General features: G+C 36.8%; 1 protein-coding gene across 11 annotated transcripts; it reads right to left on the bottom strand.

The window, feature by feature from the left end:
- Window positions 1-1,354: 1,354 nt before the first annotated feature.
- Window positions 1,355-22,200, bottom strand: LOC104217808 (tryptophan--tRNA ligase, cytoplasmic). Of its 11 annotated transcripts, none has more exons than XM_070160243.1 (15): window positions 21,679-22,200; window positions 19,634-19,702; window positions 18,858-18,974; window positions 17,291-17,735; window positions 11,317-11,687; window positions 11,039-11,224; window positions 10,323-10,374; window positions 10,173-10,238; window positions 9,734-9,820; window positions 6,935-7,027; window positions 5,246-5,326; window positions 2,939-3,010; window positions 2,432-2,500; window positions 2,177-2,287; window positions 1,355-1,591 (listed from the first exon to the last, which is right to left on the bottom strand). In XM_070160243.1, exons 5-15 carry the CDS (start codon window positions 11,655-11,657, stop codon window positions 1,541-1,543), a joined length of 1,209 nt encoding a protein of 402 aa, XP_070016344.1. In that variant the 5' UTR covers window positions 11,658-11,687; window positions 17,291-17,735; window positions 18,858-18,974; window positions 19,634-19,702; window positions 21,679-22,200; the 3' UTR covers window positions 1,355-1,540. The 11 variants fall into 11 exon arrangements, with proteins under 11 accessions (XP_070016344.1, XP_070016349.1, XP_070016348.1 ...); XM_070160248.1 differs by having other exon boundaries at window positions 19,634-19,692; XM_070160247.1 differs by lacking the exon at window positions 21,679-22,200 and adding an exon at window positions 19,844-20,200.
- Window positions 22,201-22,622: the final 422 nt, after the last annotated feature.

Below are 22,622 nucleotides of genomic sequence, written 5' to 3'. Positions count from 1 at the left end.
ATGTTCTCTAGCTTTTGGAGAAGATGAAGCACTAGGTGTTTTTCGATGGCCGGAGATGATGACTGCCGTTTTTTGTGTAGTCAAGGTCTACGACCTTTTTCATTTTAGAAGTTATGTGTTATTTTATAGGGGGTAAGATTAGTTTAGGTCAAATAGAAATGGGTATGGGCTCAATGTTTTGGGTTTGAAAGAATTTTGGTCATGAATTTGGGCTAATTAACTTTGGGTAGGAAGACTAAATAAAAATCTTTTTTTTTCATTTTTTCTTTTTCTTTGGTTTTAAAATCTAATAAAATCCTAAATTAATCATAAATCAATCTAATTTGTAAAAATTAAAATTGTTTATCTATTAAAATAACTAGTTAACTTAAAACTAAATGAAAACACTACTTTCTAAAGACTAAAAGCTAAATATGTAAAAATAACATTTTTTTGTGATTTTCTTAATAAAATTAATTCCTATGTGCAAATTGGACCTAAGATGACATGAAATTAAAACGTGACATTTTTTATGATTTTTCTATGATTTTAAAATATTAAAAATGCATAAAATGCAACTAAATAAAGAAAAACTTCTAAAATCTATTAAAAATCATATTTGGTTTATTTTTAGGAGTTATCTTCATGTAGGGCAAAAATCACGTGCTCACAAACTCACTAAGAATATGACCTTTGATAAGAGGGTGTAGAGGTCGAGGATTAGGGTAGAAGGTTAGTGGGTAGTTTTTTAGTTGCTCACCAATAGTCTTAGTAACACGCATGTCCCTTTATATTCTTAGACTTTTATTACGTTATATGATTTTGTTCGCCTCAGGTATTGTATTCCATGTTGCTATTATTTGGTACTAGTTATCCTTTATCTCCCTATTTTTCTTCTCTCTTCCTTTCTTGATTTTCTTCTTTTTCTTCTTCCCCTTTACGAGCCAAGGATCTATTGGAAACAATCTTTCTACCTGAATTAGGTAGGGGTAAAATCTACGTACGAACTACCCTCCCCAGACCCCACATTTTGGAAACATACTGGGTTTATTGTTATTTTTTATTAAAAATCTCGTTTTCATTGATATGGGTACACATGCGACGCATGTATCCTAAAACTAGTCTTATAATTGCAGTAACTTTGTGTAAAGGCAGAAAAATGTTCTCCATGGTTCAGATAAACTAACCAGAAAAACAAGAGACTTCATTAAAAATAGGGAAAGGGCCACAAATGCCAGACAAAAAGGGATACAAGTGATTAGAAAACAAATCATGTTAAAGTTACCATCTATGGGGTTGTGGAAGAAAATCTAGTACCTAACCAAACTAGAAGCATTAGGGTCCTCAAAATGGTGTAAATTTCAACGAGAGAATGGAAGAGTAATGCCATCTTCATGACTTCTTTTTTTTTGCAAATATATATAACTGAAATTTACGAGTTATAAAAATACATGAAAAAAAGAAATTACAATTAAAGAAGAAACAACTCTCAGGAAATCGAGAGAAACAATGACTAGTTGCCCCAAGAAAGAACATATCGACGTGACGAAAATTTGCCTATTCAGTTGAACATATTAGGAAGAGGTCTAACGGCCATGAAAGCATCTACCATCTGCAGGAAAGACCATTCAACAAGCAAGTAAATTAGTGGAATTGAAAACATAAAGAAATAGTAAGAAAAACATAGAGCACGTCGAATGAGAGAGAAACATAAAAAGGAAAAAGGGATACAGTAATTTGGACCAGCAAAAGATGCACTAAAGAAGAACCTCACAACCCCCCCCCCCTTTTTTTTTTTATCCCTGAGCGCACATAATCGAAGAGGCAGCAAATTGAGTGTTGAAATAACAGTGAAGGAATGTCATGCTCATAAGAGGAGCAATTCACACCCTTGACATATCTAGTGACTTGTCCGAGGAAGAGTAAACACCACTCAGCAACAATGAGTTAGGTAAAGGATCCTATGTAGTAAAAGAAAATGGAGAACTGGCGCTAATTTCAATCTCTGTGTTCACTTAAGCTAGCAGACCAAGCTGTATTTTTTGGCCACTAAAGAGAAAATTATGTCATTTGAAATTGAGATTAGTCAGGACAAATTGACTTGATAATCTAAGGGAATTTGAAATGGAGAATGAGTACTTTAAAATTCGGAAGAGCTAGTTCACTTCAGGTTACACCAGAAGTTACTGTTAGTTACCTCATCAGTCACCAATGCCCTAGCCCGTCGATGTCTTTCAACTAGATCTGTTAGAACTTCAGTGAGCCTCTTTTTCACTTCACCTGTTAGCATACGTCCAGACCCATATTCCTGAAAGCGAGCATATGACCATTATTGGTAACTTCAACTACTGGTTAGTCCTTGTGCGAACTAAATTAAACACCAAATGCTGGAGTTCTACCAATGAAAGTTTTGAATTGTAAAGAAATGAGATGACAAAATATGTACACTAACCTCTCTAATGCGTTCCAGCTCAGCATCATCGTCCAGGAAAAAGCCAAGATACTTAAATGGTATATCAACCTAGACAATATCCAAGATGAGAGGTTTTACTTTGCTTTCTTCTTCTTTTTCCGTGGGTAAAGATGATACAAAATTTTAGCAATCCAATCGAGAAGAGAACAGGCAGAGACAACCCGCAGCCTCAAGATGCTATATTCAGGCACATACAACAACAACCCAGTATAATCCCACTTAGTGGGGTCTGGGGAGGGTAGTGTGTACGCAGAACTTACCCCTACCCTGGGGTAGAGAGGCTGTTTCCAAATAGACCCCGGCATCCTTCCCTCCAAGAACTTCCCACCTTGCTCTTGGGGAGACTCGAACTCACAACCTCTCGGTTGGAAGTGGGGGTTGCTTACCATCAGAGCAACCCCTCTTGTCAAATTCAGGCACATACAATTATTTAATAGAAATGCAAGTCCTAGGAATTAGCAAGTGGGTCCATATAAATTTGGTTACCTCCAAGTCCGCTCCGTACTTTCTGTGCAACTCAATTGAGTCTTGCCCACCAGAGAATGCATATCTGTTTATCTGCACATAGTTACAATTTAAAGGGTCATTTATTCTGCTTTGTAGAGATGAGTTATTTAGCATAGAGTAATCAGTCTGGATAATATCCATCTAGGAAACCTATATAAGAACTTCTAAAGGGGAAGCAAACTCCAATAGCCTCAGTTTCCGGTGTTACCTAGCTCAAAATTACTGTAGTGGGACTTGACTCCTACGCTAGGGCATAGTACCTCCCCCCCCCCCCAAAAAAAAAAAAAAGAAACCCCAACTCTTCCCTCCCCACAAACAAGAACTTTAAAAAGAACACATTGAAGTCTGAGAAGGATAAGTATGGAAAAGCAATTACAGAAAAAATTTCTCACTACTGCAAGTATTGATTGAAGACACTAAGGTAACAAAGATGATTTAACAAGATGGTCCAGCAAAATGCTACAGTTGTCCCAGTAATACAAACAAAAGGCGCAATAGAAAGCCCATATATTGATCGGATAATCTCAAACATCATATGAGGCTGCAAACAGAAGATTCAGTCAGTAAAATCCACAACTTAAAACTGTATAAAGGTGAAGGCACACTTGTGCCATTGATGAGAATTGCCCAAAATCAGACAGTGTAATTCCATTACGATTATTGTTGAAAGTCATCTACTATTTAGAAGTATCTTTAACATCAATTGTATGATAAGGTTCTTCTCAAGAGTGTGCATCATAGATATCATTTTTTACTCAATAGGTTGGAAAGCTTATCCCCACTTTGGGATTACACTGGTTTTTTTGTTGTTGTTGTTGTTGTAGGTTGGAAGCAATTCAATTACAATTATCAATGATAACAATAATAGAAAAAGAAAAACACACATTCCACACTCTGTCCAACAGCTATAGTGAGCGCCCCAAAATCTCTTCAATTTGCTCACAAGGTATCAGCTAAATGAAACTAAAATTCCAACATAGTGCAGGTTCTTCATCTAAAAGGCATTGAAGGTCAAAATACACTATCAAGCACAGCAACAGCAATTGCTCGCATTTATAGACAGAGAAACTTCTTAACATCTAGGATTGGAACCATAGAGTAACTTGACTCACCCTAGCTTCTTAACTTCTCCCCTATCTTAGCTTATTTTATTTTATTTTATTTATTTGTTTATTTAGTGGTAGCTGAAACCTGATCAGTAGCTAACCAAATGTTGAAATGGGTTAATTTTTTTGAGAAGGTAACAGATTTCATTATATTAAAAGATAGTCCTTAGCACAAAGACTGTGCTAAGGAGTAAAACCAGGGTTACAAGACCCAAAAAGTTGCAAAAACAATCTTGTAACAGCTACAAAGAACAAATGAGATCTTCTAGAGAATCTACATCTTATACAAGGTCCCATGTTGAAATGGGTTATTAATGTGTATGGAGATAGCGAGAGAGTAGAGATGGATTATTAATTGTTAAATCTTATTAACAGAGTTTATTAGGCAGAGAGGAATGCATTGCTCTGTTGGATCTCTAGAGCACAGAGAAATGTGTGTTACTTGGCATGGTTGGCGGCAAGGGGAGTGATTTTGACAGTGGAAAATCTGAGAAAGAGGAGGATCACATATATCAGCTGGTGTTTCACATGGAAAAGCTCGGGTGAAAATGCAGATAATCTCCTATTGCACTGTCAAGTGACTACTCGTTTATGGAGGGTGGTCCTTAATTTGTTTGGGGTGGAATGGGTGATGTCAGGCACAGTAAAAGAAGCATTGCATAGTTGGGCTCATAGGAGGGTAAAGAGAAGTCTGAGGGCTTGGATTCTTGCCCCATTAGCAATCATGTGGGTTATTTGGAAAGAGATAAATAGGATGCCTTTTGAAGGGGTGGAACAAGATTTTGTAAAATTACAAAGTAGTCTTTTGTTTCTAGTTTCTTTTTGGTGTACTTATGAGATCCCAACTAGTATAGAGGATAGGGCCTCTTTTATTGAGAATCATATTTCGGTGTAGGTTCTCTCCTTTTTGGCATACAGCTTGTATATGGGGGCTTCCCCAATTGTAATAATTATTACCTTTAATAAAAAAAATCTGTGTAATGTGTTAGATACCAAAAATAAGAGAGTAGCAAAAGAACAAAGCATATCCTTCCTAAGCATGTAGGGGTTCTAACAAATCTAGAACTGCCAACTCATTTTACGGTGATGAATGTGAGATGTGTAAAGTATATTTTTTCGGAAGGAATTATTTTCTGAGAAGGTGTGTAATAATACAGTTCACATCATAAAAAACCCCAACCTTGTTTTTTATCTCTTTTGCTGAATCGGTCACATAAATGGCAGAATTTGGATCACTAGCAGACATTTTTCCATTCTCCCCCTGCAAATGTTCAACAAAATGTAGAATATTAACAGAAAGGCAATGCAGAAGAATTTTTACAAGCAGACCCATTAAAAATCAGAAGCTGAAACAACAAACTAATTTGACAAGTAACAAGGATGAGAAACAGTTGTATTTCTACTTATTGGGAATCAGACAGATTACAAGCATGGAGGTGGCCACATCAGAAAAAGAACAAAGATGAAATGAAATAACCATTATATAGTTAGTAATCCATTTCAATTAAGTTGGAACTCAAGAATCATCTGCAATTGCACTAATTAAGAACCAAATTCCACTGGGAAGAGCGTGAAAGTGGTAAAAAGAAAGGGAAAAATGAAAAGAAAATACAGATTTTATTTGACATTTTGGAAATATGAAAGATGATTTATTAGTCAACACACATTTCCATCTGTTAGTAGAAGACAACATTTATATGGAGACTATTTGTAATATGGACAACAATGGTTCTAGCAAACAGTGTTCCAACTAGGACGAATCCTTTGTGAAAAAGTTATTGAAGATGTGGGGCTTTGCTTGACTGAATTGAACATCTAACAAGGAAATTCTTTCTTCAGTTTCCTTGGGGACTGTCTTCCACAGGCTTTATGGAATTTTCATTAAACAGTTTTTTGTAATCCAGAGCTAACATTCTGAATAGATTAGCTTGGTCTCTTATTTTGTAACTTGTTAGCTTCCTGCTATAGCACAGACAAATGTAATGAAGCTAACAACACCTCTTTTGTACAATTTGCATCTTCTTGATGCCAGCAATGAATCTACTTACTTCATCAACAAACAAAAAAAATGTTAATATCGATTGAGAAGTTGATGTGTTACAGTAAGCTTAAGTGTTTTTAACTTCTTTTCATATCAATTCTATGCAGGAGGCAACTCGTTTTCCTAGTCGAGAAATACTTCTCTAGCATGAAGAATCACAATCCAGATGCTAGGCACAAGCAGAATTCCAGGGAGAGAATAAAGCGTTCAGGAATGCTGCATTACTCGGTCTATACAAAAATTAAATAAGTAAATGAACAAACTAAATTTATGTTGTACAGGTCTATGACCAAAATATGCTACATTTATTGGTCTCTAAGCTATGACGAAGCACAAGCAGTAAACTGCAATTTTTTGTCAATCAGAAAGGTGAGAAGTTAACAGTTCCAACTTAGATGCTGAAATACTCATATATAACCAGAATGAAGCACCAAAGCAGAACATTGCTTTCATTTGTAAGAAATTAGGGTCTAAAGACTGTCGCACCTCAAAAGGATCATACCACAGGGCACTGGCAGGTGCTTTAGATTCCAGAATGATGGGTAAGGGAGAACGATGGGTACGCGATAATGATTCTATCTAAATGTTTGATTATTGATGATGTAATATCTTTTTTTAACTATAGTAGTGTCCGGGCCAGCTTGCAGCAAGAAAAGTTAAAACCTTGTAGCAACAAGAAGTTGATGACGGATAAATAAATGTCATAGAACAAATTACTAATTAACTGTAAAAGGCGAAGTCACAGAAGCATCATCATAGTGAAACTTCATTGTATTTGTAACAGAACTAATATTGTTCAGTCACTGGTCTATAAGGAAGGAAAAAAACCTGAAGGGCAGGAAAGAAAGATGATTCAATCAAAGCAGGCTTGTGATAACCTATCCGGGGAGCGACATCTCGAGTCATTCGGAAATAAGGATCCTGAAAAATCATTTACCTATGTTAGTTTTTTCAGTAGGGGGGGGGGAGGAATCTATCATTAATGAAGATCATGGCAGACATTGCAGAGAGAAAAAAGAAAGACATGAAGCAGCAAAACCTCAGCATGATTCCATCTTTTTTTTTAAGTAACATGATATTGTCTATCTATCATCTAACCAGTTTAATTTCAAGCAAACTAGGAGATTTCCGGCTCATGTGACCTACTTAATTAAGCAGATCCACATCAAAGCTTGAACTTGCTAAATGATGTATCAATAAGCACATCCCATGAACTAGCCAATTTACAATTGTTAAAGAGTATTTGAGCGTAACTGCAAGGTTAAGAAGTATAGTTGAATCAACATTCATACTAAAAAAATTAATCCTTTTCAGAATCAGGGAGAAAAGCAACATAGTTCACAATTCTTGAGCAGAGATCAACCAAAGATCGTACTTGTATTTAGAAAAAGCATTAAACCATCTCTCTGGTTTTCATTTTGTTTTACCGTCACATAGACAAAAAAGAAAAGTTACTCTGTATTTGATCAATATTCATTTTGTATGATCTCATATTTACAACAGTTCTTTGTCTGCCAACTTCTAGAAAAATATAACGAGACAATAACTTGAATCCTAGAAATATTATACCATAATTTGAACAGGAATATGACATGGCCCATCCGGCATTTTCCTTTGACAAGTCAAATATCTTTAGTAGAACATGTTGAAGAGCATCATCTATCCAGTCAATTCAGTTCCAAACTTGGAAGAGCTTGCGGAAGTAATGTGTTGTAAGGTGGGCTCTTTCCCTAAAACATATCTTGGTCTTCCACTGGGAGCTAGACACAAAGCTCTAGGTATTTGTAATGAAGTAATTGAAAATTTTGAAGAAAATGGCTTCCTGGAAAATGCAGTATCTCTCTTTGGGTGGTAGAATTACACTCATCAACAATGTGTTGGATAGCATTCCTACCTACTTCTTGTCCCTGTTTCCAACCCCAGCAAAGGTTCAGAGGAGACTTGATCAATTAAGAAGAGATTTTCTATGAGAAGGATTTAGTTAAACTCACAAATTCCATCTGGTTAAATGGCCTCCTCAAAGTGCATGGAGGGCTAGGAATAAAAGATCTCACTTTACACAACAAGAGTTTGTTAATGAAATGGCACCAGAGGTACAACATGGACAACCCCGGGCTGTGGAAAGTTGTAATACAAGCAAAATATGGGGTGGCAAATAACTGGTGTACTAGACAGAGTAGACTGCCACATGGTTCTAAGCCATGGAAACACATTTCAAAGTTATGGGGTGACTTCCAACTCAAGCCATCATTCAAGCTTGGGAATTCTCATATTTCTTTCTGAAAAGACAGATGGATAGGGACAGAGATTCTGAAAGACGAACACCCAAGTCTATCTTTACCAGCCAGCAACAAGGAATCCACTATTGGCAAGATAACGCATGGGCACTGCAGTTCAGAAGAGATATCCAAGACTGGGAACTAAATGACCTGCTGAGATTGCTTTCAAAATTATCAAATATTAACGTCAACCCTCAGGTGAAGGACAAGCTGGAATGGGGGGCTTCCAAAGATAGAACCTATATTGTCAAAAGAGGATATAACAATCTATGCTCCAATAAAGAGCTGATTGACAAATGGACATGGCAGCTTATATGGAGAACCAAACTCCCTATAAAAGTAATTGGTTTTATCTGGACAAGCCTATATGAAGCCTGCCTTACTCAAGACAACCTCAGTAGAAGAAGCATTCCGACAGTGAACAGATGTTTTATGTTTTATGTGCCAGGAGGAATTTGAGAGTGAGACATTTGTTTCTCATTGCACAGTAGCAGCTGGCATATGGAACATGTTTTTATCAGTTTTTGGACTTGATTGGGTCATGCTTTACAGTATCAAGGATGTTTATGAGAGCTGGTGCTCATGGAGAGTTGGGAAATCCATCAAGAAAACTTAGCAAATGGTGCCTGCTTATATTTTTTGGTGCATCTGCAATGAGAGAAATCATAGATGTTTTCATGGGATTTCAACTCCTAATCACTCTCTTAAAGCAAGTAGTCTAATTAATTTATTTATTTAGTTGGTTCAACCAGGCCCCTATAACTAGTTTTGAATTTTTTGGATTGTGTCTGTAGTTATGCAGGCCCCTGTAACTAGTTTTGAATTTTTTTGGATTGTGTCTGTAGTTATGCAGTAAGTTTTTGTATATGAGCAGCCACACTTTTGTTGTATATTTTTTGCTATGCGTCTTCTTGATGCCATTTAATGAAATTTTCTTACTTCATAAAAAAAAATAAAGATATTCATAAAGATGTTGCCAACTTAACAGTAGTGATGTGTACAATCAATAAAAGCCTCTCAATAAAACATATAAATCAAAGAAGAGCTCTTTACATGAGCTCAATGGTTTCTATCATAGTGGATGTTATAATTAGGATGTTATGAGGAGATCCTTGATGCCAATCAAGATTGCTTCTAATGATTGGGACATAACCATCACTCTCAGACAAGACACCCATCCGACTAACATACAACCAAAACTATTTTGTTGACAACAAAACATATTGCTCCATTATAATAATTGCAAAACAAATTGCTTAATCATTCAAATATAATTAGAAATTATAAGGAATCACATGTCAAAAAAATTGAAGAAATCCGACAAAGAAATATAGGAGCAAGAACAAACCTGGTCTATGGCACATGGAATCAAGCAGCGAATGTTATCATTGCCAGAAAACAGATGAGGAAATGAACTTGGGAAGGATGGAACAGCCTGCAATTTTGTATCACCTGTCTAAGTTTCTCTATCATTCTAAACCCAATTCAAATTCCTCAATTTTGAGCAGAGGACGAGTCCATATAAAATTAAAAGCAAGCTACTATTCAGCCTTTTCCTTTTTGCGGTGAGTGTGTGTGTTTTGGGGGTTGGGGGGGGGGGGATATAATGTATACTATTCCACCTTCTTCAGGCTCTCAACTTATCTATTTGCCATGAAAATAAGAAAACAAATATGAAACATAAGGCACATATACTTCACTAACTTTGGTATTACAACAAAATCTAAAAAAGTGTTAAGAGTAAGTTAATAGAAAGACTATGGCTATCACATTGAGGAGGAGGCTACCTGAACTGGTGGAAAACTAACTTTCCCAATGTGATCTTCACCTGTGAAACCAAAAATGCCAACCACCTGAAAAACAAACCGCATAGCGTAATAGGTCAAAAGCCTCTTAACATAAGATGCTCCTGTGGATGTAAAGTAAGCAGAAATCACCTTATTGTATGTGACACATTTTGCAACCTTCACCATGTTCTTGTAAAAGGCACTATGCAAAAAGTTCTTGTTAGAAACGGACCATAAAACTATGTAAATACAACTCCTGGAGCTGTACACACAGAGCAGAAAGAAAACACAAGTTGATTGCATCCTTGTACGACTACGACCACTTAAATTCTACTTGTGACAACAACAACAACCCAGTGGAATCTCACAAGTGGGGTCTGGGGAGGGTAATGTGTACGCACGCCTTACCTCTGCCTTATGAAGGTGGAGAGGCTGTTTCTGATAGACCCTCTGCTCAAAATTAAATTCTACTTATGACATAACATGTAAAGCTAAAATTTCCATTCTAAAAGGCAACTTTCAGTCTAATCACTTCCATAGCAACAAATAGAAACATGAAAACCAAATTACATAGTCACCTCCTCTCCCCGCCCCCCTAAAGAAAAGATATTGTTACATTGATGACACTTCCCATAAAAAAAAATCCCAACACTCATGTCATGCTGTATCAGTTGCTTCAATCATCTGTTAGATATTATTTTCAACTGTTTAACTCAAAATATCACCAAAATAGAATCTTTATACTGTATACAGCTCCTTGTATGATTACCGTATGTATACTTGCTTACCTACTAAACACTGAAAAATATCAAAAAAGGATTCTCATACCAAACACAATCAGGGAAAAAACAAAGTTACTCACTTACCCACCAACATAATCGAAATCAGAGAAAATGAAAGTCTTGGAAACATCAAATCCACACGCTATAATATCTTTAGCATTCTCACGAGCAAGTCTTTGGCTTTCTTCCACGGACAAATTCTTCCACATACATTTCTCATCATCTGTCAATTGTATTACTAGCGGCACTTTAAATGCATCCTGCAAATATCTAAACACAACAAAAACAAAATAAATTCACACCAAAAAAAAAAATTCTTTTAAAAAAATTTGCAATCAAGTCCTCCCAATTAAATTAATTACTTTGTGAACATGAAGGGGATAAGGTGACCCAAATGCAAGGCTTCAGAGGAAGGTCCTCTGCCAGTATATAGATAGAACTTTTGCCCTTTTTCATAAGCGTCCAATATATCGTTGAAATCACGATGAGCGAAGAAAACTCTGCGGCGGAGGAAAACGTGAGCCGGCCGATTCGTGAGGCGTTGAACACGCTGGATTAAGGATTCGTCGAGCCTCTGGCAACCGAATTTATCGATTAATTTGTCGTAGTCAATCTTGCCGCCGTCTTTTGCTGATACTTCCCATGGGTTCACTACTTGCTCCTCCTCTTCCACCAACTCTTTCGCCTCCTCCCTTTTCTCCATTGTTGTTGTCACAACTCCTTTTCACTACACCTGCAAGGGCATAAATGAGTTTTCCCAATTAAAGGACAATCGAAACGGGATTTATTTAAAGAATTCAGAGTCGCCACTTGGGAGATTTATGGTGTCCCAAGTCACCGGTTGAATCCCGAATCGAGGAAGATATTGACTATGTTTAATAGTCCGCAAACCAGAAATCCGAGTAAGGAATTCTGTTAACCCGGGAGAAGGTGTTAGGCATTCCAGGGTTCTGTGGTTCTAGCACGGTCGCTCAACTGTTATATCTGGCTTAGTTATCTGATTTTAAAACATTTTGAACCTATGTGCCAATTTTAGCTTTTAACCGCTTTTATTCAATTTTTTTAAAGAAAGTTGAACGTTGTTTAAAACGTGTCTTTGGATCGCGTCACATGAAATGCACCCGCAATCCTGAACACATTTTATTCAACGTTTTGGGATTTGATTTGGGTCACATGAAATGCACACCCGAGTTTAAGAAGGTAAATTATTAAAATACGCGGCTAAAGCAACTACGCGTTTACAATTTGCGAGGGCCACGGAATTTACTAAATGGCACACCTCAAATTCTAAGGACAAAACAAGATTAATCAAATGAGGCCCGTGCAATTGTCATTTTTGTTCAGCACGGCACACCTCTAATTCTAATTTAAAAGAGAACTGCATTTGGAGGACCGTCAACTTTCAAACCCCTTTTATTTATTTAAGGAAAATTCAAGGTTATTTAAAACACATCGCGAGCCACGCTACATGAAATGCACCCGCGGTTCACGACACGCTCTATTTAACCTTGTTGGAAATTAGAGCCGGATCACATGAAATGCACCTCCGGATTTGTAACATACTCGTTATTAATACTAGTCAGATTTTTCCGAACACTCCTTAAATAGCCTTAATTTCAGAAGAAACCAATTCTGATACATACTGTATGACCTTTCTATATGTATGTCATAAGTATAATTTTGACATATAAATGAGTAAACATAGAAAATCCACGCCAAGCATTACATATAAAACAGATAGCGTGAGGCATGAAACAAAATTCTATACGCTAAGAGAAGTAGATAAGATTAAATTACCAAATATAATTCTACACCATAAGAAATTATTAAATGTTTCTCTATCTGAGAAATTGGAACTTGACTCACCCATAAGTTTTATCCCATTTCAATCACTTATAACTAAATAACTACAACAACAACAACAACAACAACAACAACATACCCAGTAAAATCCCACTAGTGGGGTCTGGGGAGGGTAGGATGTACGCAGACCTTACCCCTACCCGGAAGGGTAGAGAGGCTGTTTCCGGGAGACCCTCGGCTCAACAGGAGATATAATAATAATAAAAAAATAAAAAAAACAGAGCCTAAAAAGACACTCTTCTGCCTCTGCTGCTTGCTCCAAACAGAGCCAAAAAAAAAATAAGAGAAGAAGAAAGAGGAAGGGAAGAAAGAAAGAGCCTCTGCTCTGCTGGTCGAAAAACAGAGCACAAAAAATAAAAGACAAGAAGAAGAAAAAAGAAGAAGACAACAATGGTTGAAGTCGAACTGTCGAAGAAAAAAGAAGAAGAAGAAGACAGCAATGGTTACTGTCGCTGAAATAGAAGAAGAAGAAGAAGAAAGGAGAAGAAGAAGAAAAGAAAAGAAAGAAACATACCTGGGTTACTGTCGCTGATGGCTGAAGATGAATCCCAAGCCCTAATTTTTCTGTTGCTGAGAAAAGATCGCTGAAGGAGAAGAAGTGAAAAACCCAAGCCCTAATGTTTTAAAGTGTTTGCACCTTTTACTTTCTTTTTTTCAAATAGCGACGCCGCCTCTCGCTACACAAGCAGAGGCGCTCGCCTTTTACAATCGCAACGCAACCAAAATAGCGCAGGCTGCTCGCATCGCATCGCCTCACGCTACTGTGAGACACACAGTCAAGGGATACAAGAATGACGCGTTCTCTAAAAATTTATCTACCACTTGCAACTAAGTTCCTGCTAATCAAATTTCCATATAATAACCCTACTTTAATCTGCCAATCACAGAGGACATTCTCTTCCCATCCACTAGCAAGCTATCATACTTACTAAATAGCAGGCAGAAAATAATTGCATAAGCATTGAGAAAACCACCACTAGTTCCACGTATTTTTTTATGGCTAAAAAGTGTTGATTGTTTCAGATCCAACTAATTACGGACCGAGACATAATTATTGATTCATTTGTATCACCTAAAAGTTTAAGCATGTAAGATTAACACAAGCCCATACTATGACATAACAGTGTCACATTGGGAATAGGAAAAACAACATTTCCACAATATATACTTCAAGCAGCTACACAATAGACAACAAAAGAGAAGACTAAAAACAAGCATAACCTTGCAAATAGCAAGTATTCTCTTAAAAACAACTAAGTTGTTGAAAACTCAAAAGCCTTGGTCGAGTTCACTGACATTTAAGGCAACAACCTCAATATTCCTCACACTTTATCTTTTTCCCCACCAACGTTTATATAATATCCAATGAATTTAAGTTATAACTAAATACACAAATTTAAGTTTCATCCACAAAGATGCAAAGAAAGCATCCCGACTCTTCCATTTACGGAAAAAAGCAAATTGACACCGCCCTGTTAAACAAAACTAAACATATGCTCAAGAACCATATTACAGTGATACGATAGACACAACAATCTCAGGAACAGAATTAACAAAAGATTCAACACACATGCCAAATTTCAGTGATTCAATAGATCCTTTATCCGGTTAAACCAACTCACATCTAAGCTTTGCAATTCTGAAAAGTTGCCAAAACTGAAGCAAACCACCCGGTTTAAAGCAGAAAACTATTACTCAAAATGTCACACAACATCATATAATCGGACAACAACTGAATTTGAAGCACATAATCGTCACATAAGCGACGCAATGAAACAGAGGAAAAGGAAAATTGAGTACTAAAATTTGCAGAGTGATAAAGGAAAAATTATTACATATTTCAGTGTAATAGATCATCCAACGACATTTACAGCATTTCGAATCGAAAGTACATACCTGAAACGCGAATAAAAATCGGAAAATAAACCAGACAAAGACCAAAGCGAAACCGGAACCTCGGCAACTGAACAACAACAACAACAACAACAACAACCCAGTGAAATCCCACTAATGGGGTCTGGGGAGGGTAGTGTGTACGCAGACCTTACCCCTACCCCGAAGGGGTAGAGAGGCTGTTTCCGAAAGACCCTCGGCTCAATAGAACAAATCAGTTGTAATTAATTTGGTGGTACCTATTACTAATATAATCAAAGAGGTTCTAGGGACTGTGTCCAAGAAACCCCGACTAACCCTGGAAAGAACAAAAAAGGAAGAAGAAATGCAGGAATAACACGTTATGAATGAAAGAGTTGTATGATTTTGATATCATCATCAACCAATAATAATACTGAACCATGGGCTTAAAATGATAAGCCTATAATACGAAGCCTATAGTTCCCCAGAATTTCTAGTTTCATTATCATATTTCAATTGGTGATAAATAAGGAAATGATGATCCCAAAAACACTTCCAACTGGCAGCTCTTAAGACGAAGTCTAATAATAGTATAAGTAAAAGCTGTTTCTTGATCTACATCTGTAGATGCTCTTCTGAAGAAAGAAGAGCTAGCAAATACAAACTATCAACAAAATCCAATGAAGTATTCTACGATCACTTCCACAATGACATGACTGCCACCCACTAAAATTCACAAATGAAACAAAATAACCGTATATAGTTTGTAACCTTTCTAAAGTAGGTGCTACTGTTGTTTAGTACTTTCCAAATTGTAAAATAGAAAATGAACCGTAATACTCACATATTAGATATAATTAGCTTCATTCACAGATCCTTTGTCTATCTATACCTAAGTTAACTTTAAAGGTCATATAAAGCACCGCTTAATAGCCAACAGTGCTCTCACCGTCAACCCAGGATTTGTTAATGCATTAATGTATAAAACTGAAGAAAGATACGCCAGACAAAACAATAAATCAACAGATACACGGATCACATAAGCGACAAATGGAAGGAAAAAAAACTCCAACATCAATGCGTCTCACGTCTCATTTTAACCCGAGAAATCAAGTCAATGTGTTACGACAAAAACATAAATGATGATGACGAGGAGGAGAAGGGGCTGGATTCTTTCATTCTTCATAAACTTGAACCGTATCAAGCTCATCTATAAATGCATAATAGTTGTCGCCGCCTAATTAAAACTAGCTATTCTTGGTCCATATATGTATCAACACGTGTTTTACAAGGTAACGTGGATAATGTTTCCAGGAGAAAGAACAGCTAACATTCCCACAGCAAGTTCTTTTTCCTTGTCGCGAACAACATCAGATGACCTCTCGCAGATTATTATCTCATTGACCTATTCTTCTCGTTCATGCCCTCTCACTCTCGCCTTGTTCCTTTTCTTTTTTTTAAAGATAACTTTCCTGGTGTTCTCCTTCCAATCGTTCCTTCCAGCCCTCATTCACCTACTCATTATCTATTTAATAGTTTCTTCTATCTACATAATTTAAAGGGCAACCAGCCGCCACTCGATTTGGGGCCCTCCATCCGTCATAATAGATAAACCAAAGCAGTCTACGATTGCCGGTTTTTAGGAATAGAATTTATAGGAATATTTATGAAGCAGCTAAAGAAAATCGCGCCCCCAACCTTCCAACTAGAAAGACTAATTAAACATAAAATTCAATTTCTGTTCTTCCCGTTTCCCGTTTCAGGCTGAAAATTGTTTAAAACATTAGTTTGATTATGCTAAAAGTAAATACTTAGTTAATAATATACTGCACCAGCTCAGAAATAGTAGTGTATATGAGCGTGAACTGTAAAGTAAGGAGTGGAAAACGTCAAGCTTTTTTGGTAGAAATTTGATGAACAGAGGGAGCAAGACTGGAACATATCTAGGAAAGAGCTACTGGAACTTGTTGAAGTTGGCATTTTAACTGAAGATGACACTGAAGAGGCTACCGCTGCCAGTTTCAACTCTGTATGTTCTCTATCCTAGCATAGTGTTATATTTGTGCATAAAATAAGCCTAATTCTGCTAATAACGATTTTGCCTTGACCAGTGTGGACCTACTAATTTTAGTTCGGAAGGCCTATGAAGAACAAAATATTTCCCAAATATACTTCAATTGAGCTTTGTGAGAACAGAGAAGAGCAGTTTTTGGTTTTAATTCTAAAAAGCAATAGGGCAACCTTCTAATTAAAATACATATCAAAATACCAAGCATCACACAATGTATCAGAAAAGAGTTACAGACATAACTCTTGAAAAGTCCAACAACTAAAACCCATAAGGCAGAGATTTTCTTGTGCAGAAAATCAATTGTTTGTGCAGCAAGAGCAGTATCATATCTACCCATAAGGCAGTGGTTTTTTCACTCTCAGAAATAAGAAACTTAGGGCATACCACACAACAAAGAATCGCGTAAAAAACTGCTCTTTGGAACTTTGTCGAAAAATATCAGGAAAAATAACAGACCCATACCACACAACATCTCATTTCAGAATTTTGAGAGGAATACCAAACATGCAATCACCAAAAAGTTTAGAATTTCAATAAAAATAACTTACCCCAGCAAAGAGATCGTCAACACCGAGAAGGGCTTTACACGATGATATTGTTGGAAAAATTGCTTTCTACTCCTTATTTGAGTACAACCTCGGCAACTGAACGTCCCTTGAAATTGGATTGAGTTTGACCCTGTTTTGGCTCGTCCCAGATCTGTTCTCACTATTGTTCACTCGATTTTTTTCGGACTGAAATTCCCATCCCTGTTTGTATGTGTGTGTATTCAGATACGGAGAAGATGATGACGAACGAAGGTTCGTTAGGTTTCAGCGTCTGGTCGTTGATGGTTAGGAAGAAACCATGGCAGAAGGCTCGAGATGAAGATAGGATAGGGATGGGGTCGTCCGTTTTTCACTGTTGCGGCTCTTTTTCTTCTTAGGGTTCCGCTCGTTCCTCCTCCTCTTTTGGTGGGTTGATGATATTGTATTATATGAGTGATTTTGTCACCTGAGGAGAGGAGAAATTCCTTAGAGAAAGTGACAAAATTCATGAGCTCTTTCCTTTTTTTTTGTTCTTCAATTATGTAAAGAAAACTTTTAAAAGTCAAAATGAACCCCACTAACTACGAGAACCAAATATGACATTACTCCCAACTCAAATTATACTATAAGAATAATTCACAATGATCCCATAAAAACTTAAAAGATATTTACTTTTTTTCTTTTAAAAACATATTATGATAACACTAACTAATAAAGCTAATATTAGTGTAGTAAACCCACAAATCATGTGACTATTTTTGTGGTTTTCAGTTTCACAAATAAGATATATTTTAAAAATTGCTAGAAAAAAATATTAATTAACTAAATTAAAGGAAAATATTTTTTGTAGTTTTTTATTTTTAAGGTGAATAAAGCAAAAAAGTTTTAAAATGTCAAAATAGCGATATTAGGCCTAAACTAAATATTTAACACTAAAATGTGTAAAATCTCGGGGAGGATAAAAAATTACATGTCTACAGCTGTAATGTTGTTCTAGTGGGTTCAGAGATTTAGAGAGAAAGTGCAAAAACCTTAGAATGGCTGAATGTTGATAGATAAGAAGGTTTTAAGTGTCACAAACAGAAACTTGTGGGGGAAAGGGAGTGTCATTAAACTTTTGTATAAAAAGATACTCCAATTAAAAAAGTGTAGATGTTATGAATATAATTGTACATAGAGTGAATGCCTATATTTTAGATAGTTTGTTATTTTGTAGCTAAGTCATTTTGTCACGACCCAAATTGGAGAGCCGCAACGGGCACCCGATGTCTTACCCAATCGAGTACCAACGTAGCATATCTTTCTTATCATACCATCATGGGTAAATGGGCCGGAAGGGGCTATGATATAACCAAAATAAAACATAAGGGAATGCTTGACATAGGACGACCCAACATGTAATACAAACTTATACATGTGACATACGGTCCTATAAGACCAAAATGAACACTCGTACACTGAACATAGGCCGATAAGGCCATACAATCTTTCATATACATGACGTCTGTCTACAAGCCTCTAAGAGTACATACACATCATAAAGGTGAGGACAGGGCCCCGTCATACCAATCAATATGTTCATACTGACCAAATAGGCAACTCCGGAGCAAGTGGAGTGCACCAACACCTTCCGCTGAGCTAATAGCCTACTAGAAAGGAATGTTAACCTGTATATCGGGACCTGCGGGCATTAAACGCAGCACCCCTAGGCAAAAAGGACGTGAGTACGAATAAAGCACTGAGTGTGTAAGGCAGGAAAGTGTAAACAATAACAGTAATGTAAAGAGAGATAAAGGAGATACAATCTGTAACATTGGAGTGCCTCTAGGGGGCTACTAATATGAAATGCATAATACATATATATACATAAACTTTTAAAAACATACGCCTTTGTGGGCATCATCATCATCTTATCATACCCGGCCTCAAAGAGGACTCGGTAAAAGCGTACCCGGCCGTCACAAGGCTTGGTAGAATCGTACCCCCGCCACGTGGAGATCGGTAAACCCACCTAATTAGTGGTCGCACAATAGTTGTCGTACCCGGCCAACTATAGCACGACTTAGTAGAGTAAAATATATATATAGATATAATGCATGCTGGACTCATGGAATCACGTTCTAAACCTTTCGGAGTGACATAAGGTCGTTGTACCTTTAACTAACATTATGGACATCCATACCATTAATATGAAACTCAATAGGATTCAAGGATCATACATACATTTATATAGTGACTTTATAAGGAAAGAACAATATGGGTAGCCTTAGTTGCTAGGAGTAGAACCGTTATGAAATAACGTATTGTTTATGTTCATTTCACTTTAGATCATGCCAAAAGAATGAGGGAAGTACCTTAACATACCTTAAACTTGTTGAGTCCTTAATACCTTCCAAGCAACTCTTCAAACAAGTCAACTCAATCTATCATAATCTAAGGAGATTCAAAATCAGTGTTGAGCAAAGGCAAAGTCTGTAACTTAAGCTAACAACAGCATACATAGAGAAAAGGAAATAGGTGAGGAGAAGAAGAAGAAGAAAAAGAAAGTTGCAACAAGTAGGAGTTGATGCTTACTCGAGTGAAAAGACGTTGAGCCTCTTCGAAGAAGGTAGATGCGTCATTAAGTTCAACGACATCATCGACCCCGATAAACCAATCCCGTAAAAGATCTTCTTCACTGGAGACTCCGCCTACGTCAGGCATCTGCAAGTCCCGAGCCTCTCTTACGGCCTCCTCGGAGTAAGACGGCAGAGAGGGAGAATGACCTAATGTCATGGCCCCGAGCAAATCGCTTGGGCATTTTCTTTAGTGTTAGGGATTTTTGAACCTGCCCCCTCAAGTGTGCTTGTTGATGGCCGAGGAACAATCTCGACCTCAGGCGATTCTAGGGCTTTACCTGTATCTTTCTTTAGAGCCTCTTCACCACGAGGCAGGGCCTCCGGTTCGGAAGACTTGGCAGCTTCGACCTGCGGGAGTCGAGGCTGAGATGGTTCGGATATGTTAAAAGGAGAAACATTAATGCTCTAGTTAGGAGGTGTGAAAGGTTGGCCATGGCGAGTATGAGAATAGGTCGAGGTAGGCCTAAAAAGTACTGGAGAGAGGTGATTAGATAGGACATGGCGTTGTTTCAGCTTTGTCACACCTCCTTTTTACCCACCCGAATGTAGTATAAGGGAGTTTTTCCACTTTAAGTGACATTATTCGAAATGGGATTATTTATCTGATCAGAGTCGCCACTTGAAATAAATTATGGTGTCCCAAGTCACCGGTTTATTTTAAATCCCAGATCGAGGAAGTTTCGACCTTAAGAGTCTGCGAACCAGAAATTCTAAATAAGGAATTCTGTTAACCTGGGGGAAGGTGTTAGGCACCCCCGGATTCCGTGGTTCTAGCACGGTCGCTTAGCAATTTATAATTTGCTTAATTATTTAACTACTCATTTTTTAAAACCTATGTGCAATTATCTTTTTACTGCTTTTAAAAACTTGATTTATTCGTAATTAAAGAACTGAGTTACGCGTACGTATACTCTTTTCTTTTGGCGCGTCAAAAATTATGTCACGCGAATGTGTCCACAATTAATAACGCTTTGTTTATTTTGTTTAAGAAAAGTTTGGTTGAAGTTGCGCAAACGCATCCCTCGATTTTTTTTAAAACGAGATTCGTAATTGTGTTACGCGAACGTATACACGGTCACGATGGTTTGATTTATTAGGGGCGTGCTTAAAACATTTTCTACGAGTGCTTCAAAAGTTGATTGTTTCGTATGCGCTTGAATCTTGTGGAAATCTAAAATTTAAGAAATTTTTGCGGAAGGAAAGAGGTGGATTGATTATGGTAAGAGGAGCTAGTTTATGAATTGTCATAAAAATGGGCTAACTCTAAAATGGATCAACAATGTTATTATAGAAATGGGCCCTGCATATTTTCTGTTTCTAGGCCCAAAATTCTTTTACTCCAAAATTAAACCCACAACCAATGTAAAAGCCCAAACCTTTCACCTACTCCTAGCAACTTCCCCCAGATATTTACATTAGATTAAAATATTCTTGCAAAAAAAAAAAAACTAATAATCTAATCAACGTTCAAACAAAGAAAAATCAAAGGAAACATTGGCATGATTTCATGTAATTATCAAATAAGACATAATAACAGTAAAAGAATGAAGCAACAGTAGGAGTTGGACTGAGCACCAATTCAAACAATAACAGGCTTTCTTAAACGCATAAAGCTCTATTTTTAACTTTAAACAAATTCTTGAAGATTCAGTATAAAAATGATACAAAATTAAGCAACAGAATACCATTTAATCTCATTCAACTACTAAACAGACTCAACAAAGAAATTAAAGAAAAAGCGACATATAGAGTGATATGAATCAAACGGGGAATAGATAAACAGAAGTGAACCTGAATCGACTTGCGAGAAAAAGAAAAGAAAACAACTGCCGGAATCCGACAATCCACAGGAATGGAGACCTCCAAACGGACCTCAAATCTACTGGGTTTGGGTGGTGCTTTCAAGCTGCTTTTCGGGCTGGTTTGGGAGTTGATTCAGGTCTGTTTTTAAGCTAGTTTCAAGCTGAAATTTGTGGAGAATTTTACTGGTTTTTCAGCGAAGAAGCAGTTGAATTTTCTGCTGTTGTTTGAAACTTTAGGGACTGGTTTTCATGGTGGAATCAGCTAGTTTTTGAGGTTTATTCAGGTTGTCTTAATGGCTGAAAGGTGTGCTTCATGGCTGCTTAGGAGCGAAGAAGATGAAGCTCAAAGGGAACAGCTCTGTTGAAGAAGCAGCAACGGCTGGAGATTATCGCCTAAAGAGCTTAGGATGTTCTCTAGCTTTTGGAGAAGATGAAGCACTAGGTGTTTTTCGATGGCCGGAGATGATGACTGCCGTTTTTTGTGTAGTCAAGGTCTACGACCTTTTTCATTTTAGAAGTTATGTGTTATTTTATAGGGGGTAAGATTAGTTTAGGTCAAATAGAAATGGGTATGGGCTCAATGTTTTGGGTTTGAAAGAATTTTGGTCATGAATTTGGGCTAATTAACTTTGGGTAGGAAGACTAAATAAAAATCTTTTTTTTTCATTTTTTCTTTTTCTTTGGTTTTAAAATCTAATAAAATCCTAAATTAATCATAAATCAATCTAATTTGTAAAAATTAAAATTGTTTATCTATTAAAATAACTAGTTAACTTAAAACTAAATGAAAACACTACTTTCTAAAGACTAAAAGCTAAATATGTAAAAATAACATTTTTTTGTGATTTTCTTAATAAAATTAATTCCTATGTGCAAATTGGACCTAAGATGACATGAAATTAAAACGTGACATTTTTTATGATTTTTCTATGA

Source organism: Nicotiana sylvestris, chromosome 10 (genome assembly GCF_000393655.2).
Source record: "Nicotiana sylvestris chromosome 10, ASM39365v2, whole genome shotgun sequence".
Taxonomy (NCBI): domain Eukaryota; kingdom Viridiplantae; phylum Streptophyta; class Magnoliopsida; order Solanales; family Solanaceae; genus Nicotiana; species Nicotiana sylvestris.
This window is presented reverse-complemented; position numbering and strand designations above follow the sequence as displayed.

Bases quoted from the DNA above. Each gene is read 5' to 3' on its own strand.
- LOC104217808 (XM_070160243.1), bottom strand. From the start codon at position 11,657: ATGGAGAAAAGGGAGGAGGCGAAAGAGTTGGTGGAAGAGGAGGAGCAA. The intron at 10,239-10,322 runs GTGATTTCTGCT...TTTGTTTTTCAG, and splicing joins AATGTGTCACATACAATAAG to GTGGTTGGCATTTTTGGTTT. The intron at 2,501-2,938 runs GTAACCAAATTT...GATATTGTCTAG, and splicing joins AGTACGGAGCGGACTTGGAG to GTTGATATACCATTTAAGTA.